Here is a 15,309-nt window from a genome sequence, read left to right as displayed (position 1 = left end):
AGTAGCATTTGAAATATATGTTAGTTTTAAACATGATGCTTCTATTTCTCTTTAAATGAGACAATGATACATCAAACATGTGTAAACATCTAAAATGATGTAAATAATTTAAATAAACAGGGAGCACTTGTCTTCCTTTCGAAAAAAAAACTAGTAAAATTGACTTGTCGGGTTTGATTGGTCATTTATTTTGTTCAACTAAAATAATGTTAAAAAAAATTGATATGTTATGCAAGGATTTATATAGACTAAGTAATATATATCATATGTATGTGCAGATTAACTGAAAATATAATAACTATGCAAATACTATGTTTCAGTTTTATTAGAAATAATATATTTCAATAAAGTAATGCACATAATGAACTTAAAATATTACAATTTTGTAAGAAATAAACAATCATAACACCTTTTAATAATATCAGAGACATTATAAGTTCAGTAAAATATTATTTTTTAAACATTGGTGTCAAAATAATATTATACATTTACCTTTTATTTATTCAGTACACCATAGTTTTTCTTGTGTAGACTAAGTGTTTTCTGTTGTCGTTATTTTTCATATCATAGAATATGCATATTCTTCCGAGTCGGTAAAAGGTCTAAAAAAAGCAACGTTTCTAGCTAAAGTCAACAAATAATTGATTACTAAAACAACTACAGTGTCTGTTTGTCATATTAGGAAATTTACATTTCGCATGTTTAAGAGGTAAGATGGGAGCATAATAAAATGAAACAATTTCCCCAAAATGAATGAATAAAGATACGAAAAAATCTATAAATTTAAAAATGTCTATTAATGACCAACATTTAACGATTCAGAAAAATAGGTAAACATATTGAATATTTATGTAAAATAGGAAATTCCTATAAGACCCTGAATTTCTTACGCCAATAATTTCTATAAATTATCTGGTTCCCCATTTTGCGGGATAGAGATAGTTTTCGCTCAAGATCCAATTATAGATAAAAAAAATATTTATTGTGTTGTTTTTTTCAGAATTTTAAACGTTTTTCAAAAGTAATTAAATTACTATCTAAACTTCTCGAAGTGCTTTTGAAGAGTTGCAGAATATTTCTAGTGCCTATTGTAAACAGTTGATAATAAACGGCTTCTTAATTGGTCCAATTTTTTTATCAATGTCGCCAGCAAGTTTAGAAACATTTTGATAACAATAGTTTGCTTTTATTTACCAGTATCTTACTGTTTCAGGGAATTTTTATTAATCTTTAGACAGACGTGCAAAGATCCTACATTTAATGCCATAAAATGTTCAGTTTTACATTCAGCTTAACATTAATAAACAGAACAAGAAACTTCATTCTTTTATGAATCACAACCCACAAAGAACACACTATGTATAGCTTTGTTTATGAGACCCGTCTAACTCCATGTAATAAATATAAACAAAAACAAAAATAAACAACTCTTGTATACAACAGACAAATCGTACTCTCCTTACATCGATCTTAACATTCATGATAAATTTACAACTATTAATCACACTACTTCATAACAGTATAACAAGTATCTTTGCTTAAACAAAATTACAATATATATACACCATAGCAATATTCTTTCTTATCAATACAATCATTGCAAGGACAAGGTTTTACTAAAAAGTATCTCTACATTTGCAGTAGCACAATAAATTAAAGATTCTTCATAAAATATGTTCCACGAAATTCTGGACTTAAAATACTTTTTTCGGGATCACATTCGCATATTTCTTATTTGAAAGGCAATTTTTAACACGGTGAATATTCATGTTCGATTCTACCTTATTGCCAGCATGTTTCCTTTAAACATACCCTAGCTCTGCATACATGTAACAATGAAGCATCGATGCACATAATCGATTATCTTATATCAAATGTACTTCATGTAAAACATCTTTTATGTGCATTCTTTATAGAACTTAGTGTCAGCTTCCATCCTCATCCATTTCCATGGAGATGCAATTATAATTCTTTCCGATTTTCTACAAGTCCGCACTGAAGTTACATTATTTGAATCACCGCACAAATAATTTGCGTCTTTTCCTCCTTTTTTCTTTCTTTTTCAGTTTTTCTAACTGTTTTTTCATTTCTCTATCCTTTTTCTTTCGTTGACGTCTAGAAAATCTCTCCACCTCAGCTAATAAAGATTTTCTTCCTGCAATGAAATGATATTATTATTTGCTTTTATAGCGAGCATGTTTTATATAAATTTATACAAATGGTTGTGAAATCATAACGTTCAGAATCAATTTAACTTAAAGTATACCAAATGCCTTGAATTTTTTTTTTTTCATTTTTTTTTTTTGGGGGGGGGGGGGGGGGGGGGGAGTTTCTGAATTAAAATGGCACACTTCGTTGAACGTTGTACAGTTGCATAAGTTCTATTTATCCTTCTTTATGCAAGTGAAATTTAAAACATTGGTAACAATCGACTTTCCTAGATGATCAAACATAAAATAACGGAGAAAACCACCGACAAAATTAAGTCTTGATTAGATATAAGAAGATGTGGTATGAGTGCAAATGAGACAACTCTTCATCCAAGTCACAATTTTTAAAGTGAACCATTATTGAATTTGGACAGCAAATGTTCAGCGTTTGACGACGCAGTGAAAAATTAAAGAACCTTAGTGAGCGCGCTCACATACCCCACGTCCCAACATTGTCACTGGAGAAATAAAATAACTGTAAGGAAAAAAAATTGTATGAGAAAAAAAAATTGAATCATAATTTCCTGTCGATATGCACATCTACATAGTATGTCCTTATTATCTACAAAGTTTCATGAAATTCTGTTGTGTGGTTTCAGAGGAGTTGCGATGACAAACTGTTGCAGTAGTATATTGAAACAAATAAGTTCAAAGGGGTGTAACTCCTAGAAAAAAATTTGAATCATAATTTCCTGTCGATATGCACATCTACATTGTATGTCCTTATTATTTACAAAGTTTCATGAAATTCTGTTGTGTGGTTTGAGAGGAGTTGCGATGACAAAAGGTTGCAGTAGTATATTGGGCAAATAAGTTCAAAGGGGCGTAACTCCTGGAAAAAAATTGAATCGTAATTTCCTGTCGATAGCACATCTACATAGTATGTCCTTATTATCTGAAAAGGTTTCATGAAATTCTGTTGTGTGGTTTGAGAGGAGTTGCGATGACAAGAAACAGGACTGACGGACTGACGGACAGACGGACGGACGGACAGACGGACGGACGGGTCAAAAAACATTATACCCTCCGCAACTCATTGCGTGGGGTATAATTACACATTGTATCTAGCGTTCACTACATGAACTCTTCAGGTTTGATGAAAGCCAAAATAATTCTACTCTTCTTTAGTTTTTTCCTTCTTTTAGCGGATAAAATTGCATCTACTGTACTGCAATCTTAGTACTTAAGTGTATTTTTCACAAATGGATGCATATATATGAATAAAAAGAGACGAGTAAAAGTAAATTTGACAGCAACTTAACGACACAGAATATAGCTGAGGTTAACATAAGGTCTTCAACAATAGACAGAAAAAAATAACAGAACTTGGTATATGTAACATCAAAGTTTCTTACTTTTTCGTTTTTTACTATTTTTTCGTCTTTTAGAATTTTTTCGGACTTTTTTATTTCGTATCTTTTTTCTTGGTCGATTTTTTCTGTTCTTTCTTTTCTTTTTCTTCTTTTTGCGTTTCCATTGATTACTCCTTCTCGGTCGTTCAGTTTCCCTCGTTTCACCTGAAAGGGAAAAATGGAATTATAATTATGCATGGCCATCTATCTCCAACCTATTTTTCGAATTCGGTAAAATGATTCATTATACTTTCAAATACTAAAGTATAAGAATGTGAAAAATATGTTTATACATGTTAGAATACAGGGAAATAGATAAATTTTAGAAAACATTATTTATAGGATTGAATTTGTTTAATTTTTTTATATAATTTGTGTAGTTATTAATCTTAATTATACGTGCAATAAGGGTTAGAATATAAAAAAAATGGGATTTCATAATATAAAAGTCACTGTGGTTTAAAAATCTAGTTTTAATGCAAGAAAATGAAATTTTAAAAACGCCTTTAAGGTTGTAGCCAGATTGTTAAATGCATGAGCGTGTGTGATTTCTATTGAATCAAGAAAAGAAATAAATGTAAAATATTCTTAAATAATTTCACAATGCCAGAATTAGACTTTATTGTTAACATCGATTCGGGAAAATGTTATATCTAGTTAAGTAGGAGTTAATTTCCAACTTTCTCTTTGGCATCCGTCAGTTCTACAAAAAAAATGTAAGTATCACAAAAATGTTGTCTCTTTAATGTAATTTAATAAATATTAAGAAGAAAAAAAGATAAACGTCAATATGAAATAAAAGTGTCAAACATAAATACCATTTTCATACCTAATGTTTTAAAATTTGACATTGCTTACTGTCATTTTTAATTAAAAACATTACTTTTAGTGGCCCCAAATACTTCTATAAGTATACAATGTAGCAATTTCGTATTAGTACACAAATTTTGGACTAGTTTCACACACAAACATTATTGAGATGTTTTCAAATTATTACTTAAGTACAAGACCATTGAAAGTATTTGGGTTTATAAATTTCATTTCAATGATGTTTATTATTAGAGAAATTTATCAAATTTCCAATTATTAAATTATGATCGTGCCTTTGATGTTACGCCTAATACCAAAAAATCTCGGATACCAACTATTTCTACCTCGTCGAGAATTTATTGAATTGGTGACTTTTAAAGAAATTGTCAACTTCATTTACTAGTTCAAGTTGACAGAGTAAATAAATTCTATAGATGAAAAGTTCTACTAATTTGTAGTCCGATACTTTTCTCGTATCCAAAAGGTATCGCTTTGGTATGTCAAATTACCGAAAGCAAAGGCCGTTTGGCAACAGATAGGTAACCAAGAATCAATTTATTTAGATAACTTCTGAAATTGACATTCTTCATTCGAAATCATAATTTTTATCAAATCGAGTGCCTCGTATTTTCTGTGTTGAATACTTGTGGTTAACAATTACAATTATCAGACATGTTTATCAAACGTGGCGTTTTGTCTTTGCCGTAAATAACTGCTTATTAATAGCATCAATTACGAATAGTATTAATCATATTATATATTGCATACAACTCATACTTCAAATTTCCTTTATTTTAAACGTTTAAGTGAAAACAATAGAGAGATCTGGATTTTTCCGAATACGCAATGTGAATTCTTTTCCAAAGGAGTTGCATCAAGCTACGGGTTACGGATTCACTTCCCCAATAATTTGTTTTTGAGGGGTTGCCACTAGTTGATAAAAGTTAAACTATATACACATGATACAGGTGACCTTAACTTATATTTATATATCCCTCTTTACTGGAGAAATGCCAAGATCAAGACCTAATGCTGTATATTTCGTTAACATTTCAAATATGATTTTTTTAAAAATCACATTTTGGCACATTCCCATGTGCTATTATATGTTATAAGTAACTTCATCTGATTATTAAGTTGTCGTAGAACCTAAGTAAAGTCCATCTAAAAGCCTTACAAGTTGATATACTTTCTCTAGAATGATAACAGTGAGACCACTCGTGATTTATGAATGACTATTGATGTACATATCCATACTGCACGTGTTTTAAACTTAGTAGAGAGAATATATATGCATAAAACAATTGTATAGGCGTGGAAGATGGAAGCCAGCATGTTACAGAAATACTGATATGCAACAATTACATGTATCATAGTTCATTATTAATAAAAAAAAATATAATAAAACATTAATACTTACATATTGCACCGGAATACGCAGCTGGACATTGACATTTATTGTTTCCTACACAAATTCCACCGTGTTTACAGTCTGGTCGACATTTGCCTGAAACAAATATCAGAAAATATTTATATAATGAAGGGAATTAAACAAAATACATTCAGTTATAAAAATAAACAGATTAATAATGCAGAGAAAATTACACAAAACAGAAACATATGCATATAGTGAAAAAATAATGTATAATTTGTTTTCATATAAAACCTGCATATAATATGAGAACCAACAACAAATTCATGACATGTTTTTTGTGCAATGAGTCGAAAGAAATTATTTTTCTAATTTTGATTAATAATCAATTGGTTTCTAAGTACCATGCTAGTGACGAGTGCGGGAGGTTTTAAGTAGGGTGATGATAAGTGTTTTTGAAGACTGCTAACTTTAGAGCTAGTAAGTTAAAGTACGACTTATCCTGTCGGTCTAATACAACGCATGGTATTCTATCTTTATTTATATATTATCATCTTGAAAGTTCATGCATAATTTGCTGTTGAATGTCAATAGGCCAGCAATCAGTCAATCAATCCGCTTGTTTTGCATCGCACCCTTTATAAATTTCTCTAATTCTTACACGATTTATCCTCTCCCTGACATGTTGATTATATTTTTTTAATCAACGTGTGATTCGTTTGATCTCAGTTCTTCATTGGTCAAAATTCGATTATGACGTCAAATTTTCTTGCTTTCCTCTGAATTTCCTATTGTGACGTCATGAAAAAAGGCGACCATGCCTGATGACGTCACATAGAAAGAACACATCTTTTTACAGATCATTCGGAAAAAAATATTGAGTTTGTCTGCATATAAAAATTATAAGAGAAACAGATTCCACCACCAAATCTTGTGCAATACGATATGTATCCACTCTCGACATTTAAATTTTAAATATTTAAAACGCTCGGCGAGACTCGCGTTTTAAATTTGAAAATTTAACTGTCTTGAGTGGATAAATATCGTATTACACTCGATACAGTGGTAGAATCTATATTTATAAAGGGGGCGATGCAAAACAAGCGGATTAGGAAAAACTGTAACTGGGAAAAATCAAACTGTTGTAAATGATATACATGTACAGCAACAATCGACAACCACTGAATTAAAGGCTCTTGTCTTGGGTTTGGTGAGTATTCACATTTTAGTCATACATTGTAGTTCTAATTCTTTTAAATACCAAAATGGTGATTTTGGTGTAGACATATGGTCAACTTGGTCTTATTCCAACCGAAAGTAAACCCTTGCCAAAGTGGGACGTCAGTTTGGCTGTGCGGGATGTATACATTCGTAACCACGCTCAGTCAAATGATGGGGATATATATTCTACATAGTTTAATATTTACTCCTATGCATAGGAGCTATTTTGTTTTAAATATGTACAACTTTCCAGTATGTTCTTTTAACCGGGCCCGATTTGGTGGTGTTACATCTTACAAAGTCTACCCGAATTATTTCAGTTTGCAAAGAATTCAGCTCAAACCGGTGCTAGGGACCGTTTTAAACTTGCAGTGAGATGAGAGTTGGATTTTTTTTTGCTCCGTGTTGATGGCCTCACTGTGACTTTGAGATGAAGCACAGCAATTAAAGCGCTGTTCCTTTGCTTTTTATGTGTTTTTTTTTGCTGTGTATGTACAGATTTTGTGTCATAGATGGATACCCCATATCCTTTGTTTTTCTATTAAGTTAAACCCAATAACTCGTCTAGAGAGAGTACTCTGCACGATAAAGAACTCTTATATACTACATATATTTTACATGTCTCTGTTACATCCACTTCATTTTAACTTTGGTGGATAGTTGTCTCATTGGTAATCATACCACATATCCTTATTTTTATCTTGTAATAAGTCTTTGTGGGTTCGTAAGTGACCTGTTGCAGGAAATTTGTTTGCCCCTATTCAACATACAGTTGTTTTTCCACTGGCAGTCCAAATTCCCACCCTGCATTCATATCGTCTCACCCTGCAGAACCTACCTATGTGTTAACTGCAACAGTAAATAGTTTCCCATCCTGAATATGCATACAATTATTGACATTGGTCGTTAAGAAATCAATCAATCACAATTCTTTTAAACAGATTTGACAATATAGATTACATACAATATTGCAGTATTACATGGGTTTGTGCACATTCTGTCAAAAATATTTATATCTAAATGACTTTGAAAATCTTGATCTGATATTTGGAAAAAAGTTATCTTTATCAAAGTTACGCGCTTTGTAATAATATTTATTTTTTAAGAATATTTTTCTTCATGGGTCAATTGAAGAAGAGAAGTGTACATTTCAAAAGGTCAAATAGATTCTATGATAAATTTGTTGAATTAATAGCTGATGGAAATAAACATCCCTAAAATTTTAACGATATTGGATCTATAATGCGGTGATTAATTTCTTCTTTCAAAAATATACTTATGAAAATGATCTTTTGGCGTTTTAATATCCTTTTAATGTATAGAAGCTGTAGCTTGGCACTGCAAAATGCATTCCAAAGCATGTTCACAGTAATCTCAAAATCCACCTGCTGGAATTGATGTGGCGTATGATGTAATAAAATAATGTCCTTGTTGATGAATATGTTACATGTTGTTTAGTATTTTAATAAATAAACCTGTAACTGAAACTTTTCTTGGAACGCTAATTGTGATTCACGACTAATTTCTGGTTAATAACAAACAACAGATGGGCATTTACAAATGTTTTAACAGTTGAGCAATATGTCTGTATTTATGCCAGTACGTTTGTACTGCTTTTACAATTTAGTTGTTAGGTTTTATTTGTTTTCACATGTTTTTTAGGAAGATTTTTATTCTTTTTTATTTTCGGAGGATGGGAGGGGATATGTCCTGAAATAAAAAATTGTATTACTATATAAGTTCAAATGTGAGGACTAATAGCAGCATCTACTTCTTTTCCTAACAATTCGATTATTGAAATGATATAAATTTTTGAATTGGTTATTTTAAAGACCATCACAGCTGCCATATGCTGTCATATGCCAACTTGTTTGTTCATTTGCAACTTTTTAGTTTTCCAAATTTTTTTTTAAATCTACATCTACCCTTATTTTTGTATGTTACAATGTTTTTATCGTACTTACTGAATTGGCAAGCATTGCCCATGTATCCTTTGGTACACCAGCAAACATCTTCTTGTATACACCGACCTCCATGTTGGCAAGGTTCTCGACATAGAGCTGTTGAAAAAATACAGCATTTTAATAACATAGATAAGATCTTATTATTCATATAGCCATTGAAAAAAATAGAATGTGTAGTAACAAAAAAAAATTAAGCAGACGTCATTTCTCTTTAATTTTGGAAATACAAATCGAATCGACAGACTCTATTCAAACGATTTCATTTAATTTTGAAATAAATCTATTTGAGTGCAAACTATATAAATTAAAAGATTGTATTATATAATACCTCGTTCACATCTTTTTCCAGAAAATCCGTCTGGGCATATACAAACTTCTGGAGACATACAAGTACCATTATTTTCACAACTTGGATCACAGAGGGCTGTAAATAGAGAGAAAGTATATTTCAAAGGCACTTCAGATCACGAGAACAAATGTACAAATCAAAGATTGGAGTTAAATCGATGGAAATCATATCTACTCCAAACAACTCCCTATACCCATATTATTGCACTGGCATACGCCTGAAATTCCATAAATCTTGGCAGATGGTCATGATGGTAGGTATAGGCAAATGACAAAACCGATGATAAAGTCAGATATCAATTTTACAGATCTATTTAGTGAATAAAAGGATATGTGTGAAGTAGGTATCAATGAGACAGCAACCACAATAAAACATATAAACATCTGGAGAAAAACATACGGTCTTCATAAATAAACATGTTCCTTTACAGTTCAAACTCTCAATATAACAGATACCACAAAGATCTGCCAATTCCCCCAAAACTACATTTCTTTAATGGTGCTGTTTGTTTTCCTTGTAAAATATTTTTTTTTATTATATTTAATCTAATTCCAAATTTTGCTTTTTGTTATAGCATTTGGCAGTGTAAAATATAAAATACGTTATACATATAAGAAGTGTCTGATATCATTATTGTTATATTATATAAGGTGTTCGTATTTCAGCTGCTTAGTTATCATTTTTATATCTCGTTTGATTTTTCTTTTGTTGTTCGCTTCCAGTTTTTTATTGTTTTTTATTCCAAAAGCAGTAGAAGTTTTCTTGTAATCTTTAATTATCTATATGTGATACATACATTTTTCACAACCTTGACCATGGAAGCCTTGTGCACATTCACATAGACCAAGATGGTTACAGAATCCTCCGTTTAAACATTTAAACTTGCAGCGAGTTGATGGCACTGAAAAAAAGACCAACATTGTTTTACAAGACTCTTACATACATTTTTGTTACATTTAAAGATCAAATAAAAAAGCAATTTTCATATGATAAATCAGAAATGTAACTCAAATTGTCTACAAAGAGGAAAGAATTTGTTTACACAGTTGCATTTGTGATCAGACATTATTATTACGAACAACATATGCTTATACAGCATAATATTCCGTAATATCAACAGAATAGAAAATTTTAAATGGGATATAACTAACATGAAATATTCTTACCGAAAGCATCACATTTTTTCTTCAAAGTTAGCTTCATTGGGGATCCTTTAATTGGTCTACCTTTGTCGGTGAATATTTGTAGACCTAATATCAATGTTGATATACCATCTTCTTTACCCGTACATGGTATGGATATTTGAAAAACTGTAAAACAAAAGCACACCATGAATACAATGACAGAACAAAACCTCATTTATCGAAGAAGGAGTTTCCTTTTGATGTTTTTTGTTATTATTTTTTTACCCAAAAATTTCGAAAAGTATTTATATAGTTTACTTAAATAAAACAGTATAGAAGGAGTTTCGATGACACTACATTTTGTATTTCTTTAAGGGTGAAATATTGCAAAATTGTGATGTAATCTTATGGCAGCATAATTCATGCAGTATAAGCTTCTATTTCGCTGCTTCTGTGCTACATGCAGCATTTAGGAGTAAAAGAGGAGTCTGAATAATGTGTCTGGGTAGGATGAAACGTCTTCTTCTAGACTGCTACCTTATGAACACGTTAAATTCTGACGCAGCGTGTCGGTCTAGTACAAAACAGGGATCTTATTAATATCACATTAACATGTTCTCATCCTGATATGCATGTTATATTTGCCACTGGACGTTAAACACCAATCCGTCATCATCATCGTTCGTTTGTTAGACGTAATGTTTGAAAATGCTGGTATGTGGTTATGCTTGCACTTTGCAATGGTTCACTTATCAATGCAATCTTTCGTCTTTCGTTCATGTAATAAGTATTGAAATGAAGTGTGGATTATTTACCGAAAACTAATGTTTTGCTGAAATCTTACTTTCATCACCACAGCGTCAAATAGATATCAACTTGTCAATGTTCAGCATGTGTAATAATTAAAAGTAAATCGACACCACAATTTGTTTCTTCTGAAGAAGTCAGATGTTTGATTAAACAGACGGTGGAGAGAAGCGAAACAGCTGCTCTTACTTATAATAAAACTGTAGGTGCAGCAATATCATTGTAATAATTCTAATACTGTCTGATAATTTTTTTAACATTGAAATTCATTATCTTATGTTAGATAATAATCAAAGATTCTTGAACTTTCAGTAACAGGTATCTCTACATTGAGGCACGCGTTAATGACGCAATTTCCGATCTTTAATTTAAATTGTTATATAGCATATTATTCATTCTAATAACTTTAATACAGTTTATGATTAATATGAGTGATGACGGCACTATCTAACAAAAAATGCTTTCGTCTTTGAAAAACGAGAGGCAATTTGAAACATTGTACGACTTTATAATATTAATACACAAACAACGGCCGTAACATTGACTGCCTTTACTTAAGCATTTAACATCTCAGAAAATACATTGACTGATAATAGTACTAAAGTTGAAGTTGGTTTAATTGTTAAAACTAGCGAATAATGGAAGTAAAAGAACGACGACAATGTCATCCAACAGATTGGAAGTTTATCCAGAATTTTGTTTGGCTGCAAATTGCCCTCTCAATTGCATGGCTTTATTTATATGCATAAATGCATTTTTTTAAAAAGAATTCTTGTTTAACTTTAACTTTTTTGCGAAAAACTATTCGCTTCCTGTAGAATTCATTTCTGTCTGTTAATACTTGTGTTATAATGCACAAGCTATTTTTTTCTATCTTTTACATTATCCATTCGCAATAAAATGTATCTATAATACGGATTTTGTAAATTGATTGATTGATTGGTGTTTAACGCCACTTTCAGCACTATTGTGCTATTTTGTGGCGTTTTTTTCTCTTTTTTTGGGGGGGGGGGGGGGGGGGGGTGGAGGAAGCCGGATTCAATGGAGAGAACCACCGACCTTCGGAAGGAAAACTGACCATCCTAGTCATTTAAGATTGGAGTCGAACACTCGAACTCACAACCTCAGTGTTTGCAGGCTAGTGATTCAGTAGTTCGACAACTTTTTTTTCTCTCTTGATCGACTTCTTAGACTACTCGGCCACCGACTCCCCTCGGATTTTGTAAATAACTGAAATACTATCAATGAAAGAGCATATGGTGACAGCATCTTCATAACATATAATCATCTTTAGATCAACATGTATAGCCTTCAGCAATGGACATGCACCCAACTTATTAAACAGCCAAGATGTCAAATATTACTTTAAAATGATGATAATTATCCAATACTATTAATATTGAGATTGCTTTAATTATTGTGAGAAAAAATAAATGTTTTCGTCCTTAATTGCAAAATGCAATCGTCTTTAAATCCAAACGCCTTATCCTCGACTACAACCGGAGACGGTTGCATTGAATAACATTGCTACCGACAAAGAAGCTATTGAATCAATGATTCTTAATGGTAAAGTTGCGGTTATTTCTTCGAACGTTTTACCCGAGACATCATGATTTTGATGGAGATGTGTCAAAGATAATGATAATATTTTGATGTAGTGTTTGATGGACTGTCGGTGGTTCGTTCGTGATTTTTGGGGGGGGGGGGGGGGGGGCATTGGTGCTGTCAGTCTTTCTTCGACTTATAGGTCTAATTACAGTATCGCAATATATTTTTAACAAAGAAATAAAAAAAAAATTTTTGTGAATTATTAAAACCAATTCGTTAAAGAAAAAATGCATTAAGATTTACAATGAAAATCGCCTTATGAACTAAATTATCAGAAACAAAATGTTGAGTGATAAAGGTATAGTTTTTATGGTTCACCTCTCCAACCCACCAACCGTGGAGTCAGTGTTTGCAGGCTAACAAAATGTTGAGTGATTAAGGTATAGTTTTTATGGTTCACCTCTCCAACCCACCAACCGTGGAGTCAGTCACCACCCCAATTCCAAACCCAAAACCAACTCAACATAGTCCCCTTTTCTGTACACCATTTGTCAAAAATATAAAATACACTTTTGAAAAAATCACAGTAACCATTACATGCTAGACGAGAAACACGTTGAACAGGTAACACAAAAGGAATCTTATTTGTAAAGTTGATCGCTTCTCAAGAAATTGTAAAATGCTGTTATTTATTCTCATTAGAAAATGCTAATGATACAAGACGAAAAACAACGGGGTGTAGCCACGAGCTGAGTGTTGATATTAAGGTGTTGAAAGGACCAATTATGTAAACTTGTTATTCCTCAGGTTGTCTTGAGGATGTCAGCAAAAAAATATATTTCAAACTTACACATTTAAAAATAACGCTCACATGGCCCTTTGCAACAAGAGAGTCAAAATTTAATTCCCATGAATCCTAGAACATTAACCTTTAAATGGTCAATTTATTCAGAAATCTTCAAAGAGGCTTTTTTTCAAGCAGAAATTTAAGCTATAAAACTGACAACCTTTAACAAAGCATTACATAAGTGTTATTAAGAAGATGATGTAGAAAGCATGTTAAAATAATGTTGTTTAGACAAATTACATTGTATAAATGTCAGAAAAATTCCTAGATGATATGGTATCACAAACAATAACTTGCATTCCTATAATTTACTAAGATAATGATGTACCATTTTTTGTAGAACTAAATGTTAAAGGTATCTCATCAAAATATTTTTATGTTTACAGGAAAATTCATGTGGTAGACAGGGCGTGTTGTACTATAATGTTAACAATGAGAAAAATGTGCGGAAAATGAATGAAAGAAATGAGGAATTTTTATTCCTGTTGAATTATAGTAGTGCTATATTTTAGTGAGACATTTTATATTACTAATAAGACTGGTTGCATTTCCCCCCAAGAAGAAATGTGATAAGATCACAATTATGTTATGGTCAATAAACGATCATTACAAAAAATAAGGAGATTTGGTAAATAAAATTGAGAATGGAAATGGGGATTACCAAATGAGACAATCATCCACCAGAAACTAAAGGGAGAGGATATAAACAACTATAGGGCCCTTCAAAAATGAGCAAAATCATTCCAATTTTATATTTGATGCAAGTTATCTGTTTCTGTATTTCTAGACTCAGCTGTACTTTTATATAAAGAATATGTAATCCTGTGGTTTAATGTTGTCCATGGATAAACAAAACTCACCAAAGACACCATGCTTAAAATTAATTACGCAAGACACGAGTTAAGTATATAGAAGACTAATCAGTGGTACTCGAACCAAAACAGTTAGTAAACAAATTCAATCACGAAGAGCACTGAAACTCTAAAACGTTAGGCCAAATCTGATTTAGGCCATCTGTGCCTGGGAGAGTGCTGACAACAGTGCTGGTGATACCTACGGGGACGAAACGGCCAACAGCAGTGGCAACGACCTACTGATTTATTGTATACATGTTTTTTCTGTGTACTTTTTGGTAGTTCACTGATGGAATTTGAAAGAGGAAGTGTTAGAAAGACGACGATGAGGAGGGGGGGTTAACGACCTTGACTACCCACGAGAGTCTTGCACGGTCGGCAATATAGAACGATAGAAAGGTATCAACCCTTTTTAAAGCTTTAGAAAATTTTGGTTGATCTGTGTTAGTCTTTTGGATTCTACACCCTTTTCATATTTTTCGTCTCGAGGAATGCAAGATATGGCATAATTAGATATATAAACGTGTCATGCGGGCTGAAGTTGGAATTATACTTTTAAATAAATAGTAAGAAATCAAAGGGATATTCAAACTCATAATTGGATATTGAACTGACAATGCCATGGCAAAAAACGAAAAACGACCAAACGACAAACAATAGTACACAAAACACTACATAGAAAACAGAAGTCTTAGCAGCTCGAACTCCACCTAAACCACTTGGAGTGATCTCAATTGTTCCGGAAGTGTAACTGCAGATTCTGCTCCGCATGTGGCCCCCATTGTGTTTCTCATGCAAGTACAAACCAGGTGATTAGTATAATTCTGTAGGTCACATTCGAGGAAAAGAGG

At 31.9% G+C, this 15,309-nt stretch overlaps 1 protein-coding gene across 1 annotated transcript in view; it reads right to left on the bottom strand.

Moving 5' to 3' along the window:
* Positions 1 to 307: 307 nt before the first annotated feature.
* The window catches only part of LOC127721548 (wnt inhibitory factor 1-like), a 43,925-nt gene continuing 28,923 nt past the window's right edge, over positions 308 to 15,309 (bottom strand). Inside the window, exons 4-10 of the mRNA XM_052228317.1 lie at positions 10,445 to 10,588; positions 10,075 to 10,179; positions 9,258 to 9,353; positions 8,930 to 9,025; positions 5,793 to 5,879; positions 3,566 to 3,727; positions 308 to 2,155 (exon numbers count right to left, since the gene is read on the bottom strand). Coding sequence (XP_052084277.1) covers positions 2,016 to 2,155; positions 3,566 to 3,727; positions 5,793 to 5,879; positions 8,930 to 9,025; positions 9,258 to 9,353; positions 10,075 to 10,179; positions 10,445 to 10,588 — 830 coding nt within the window. The 3' untranslated portion in view covers positions 308 to 2,015. The remainder of the gene's footprint in view (positions 2,156 to 3,565; positions 3,728 to 5,792; positions 5,880 to 8,929; positions 9,026 to 9,257; positions 9,354 to 10,074; positions 10,180 to 10,444; positions 10,589 to 15,309) is intronic.

Source organism: Mytilus californianus, unplaced genomic scaffold (assembly GCF_021869535.1).
Source record: "Mytilus californianus isolate M0D057914Y unplaced genomic scaffold, xbMytCali1.0.p SCAF_1, whole genome shotgun sequence".
NCBI lineage: Eukaryota > Metazoa > Mollusca > Bivalvia > Mytilida > Mytilidae > Mytilus > Mytilus californianus.
Note: the sequence above shows the minus strand (reverse complement) of the source record. Positions and strands in the feature narration are given on the sequence as shown.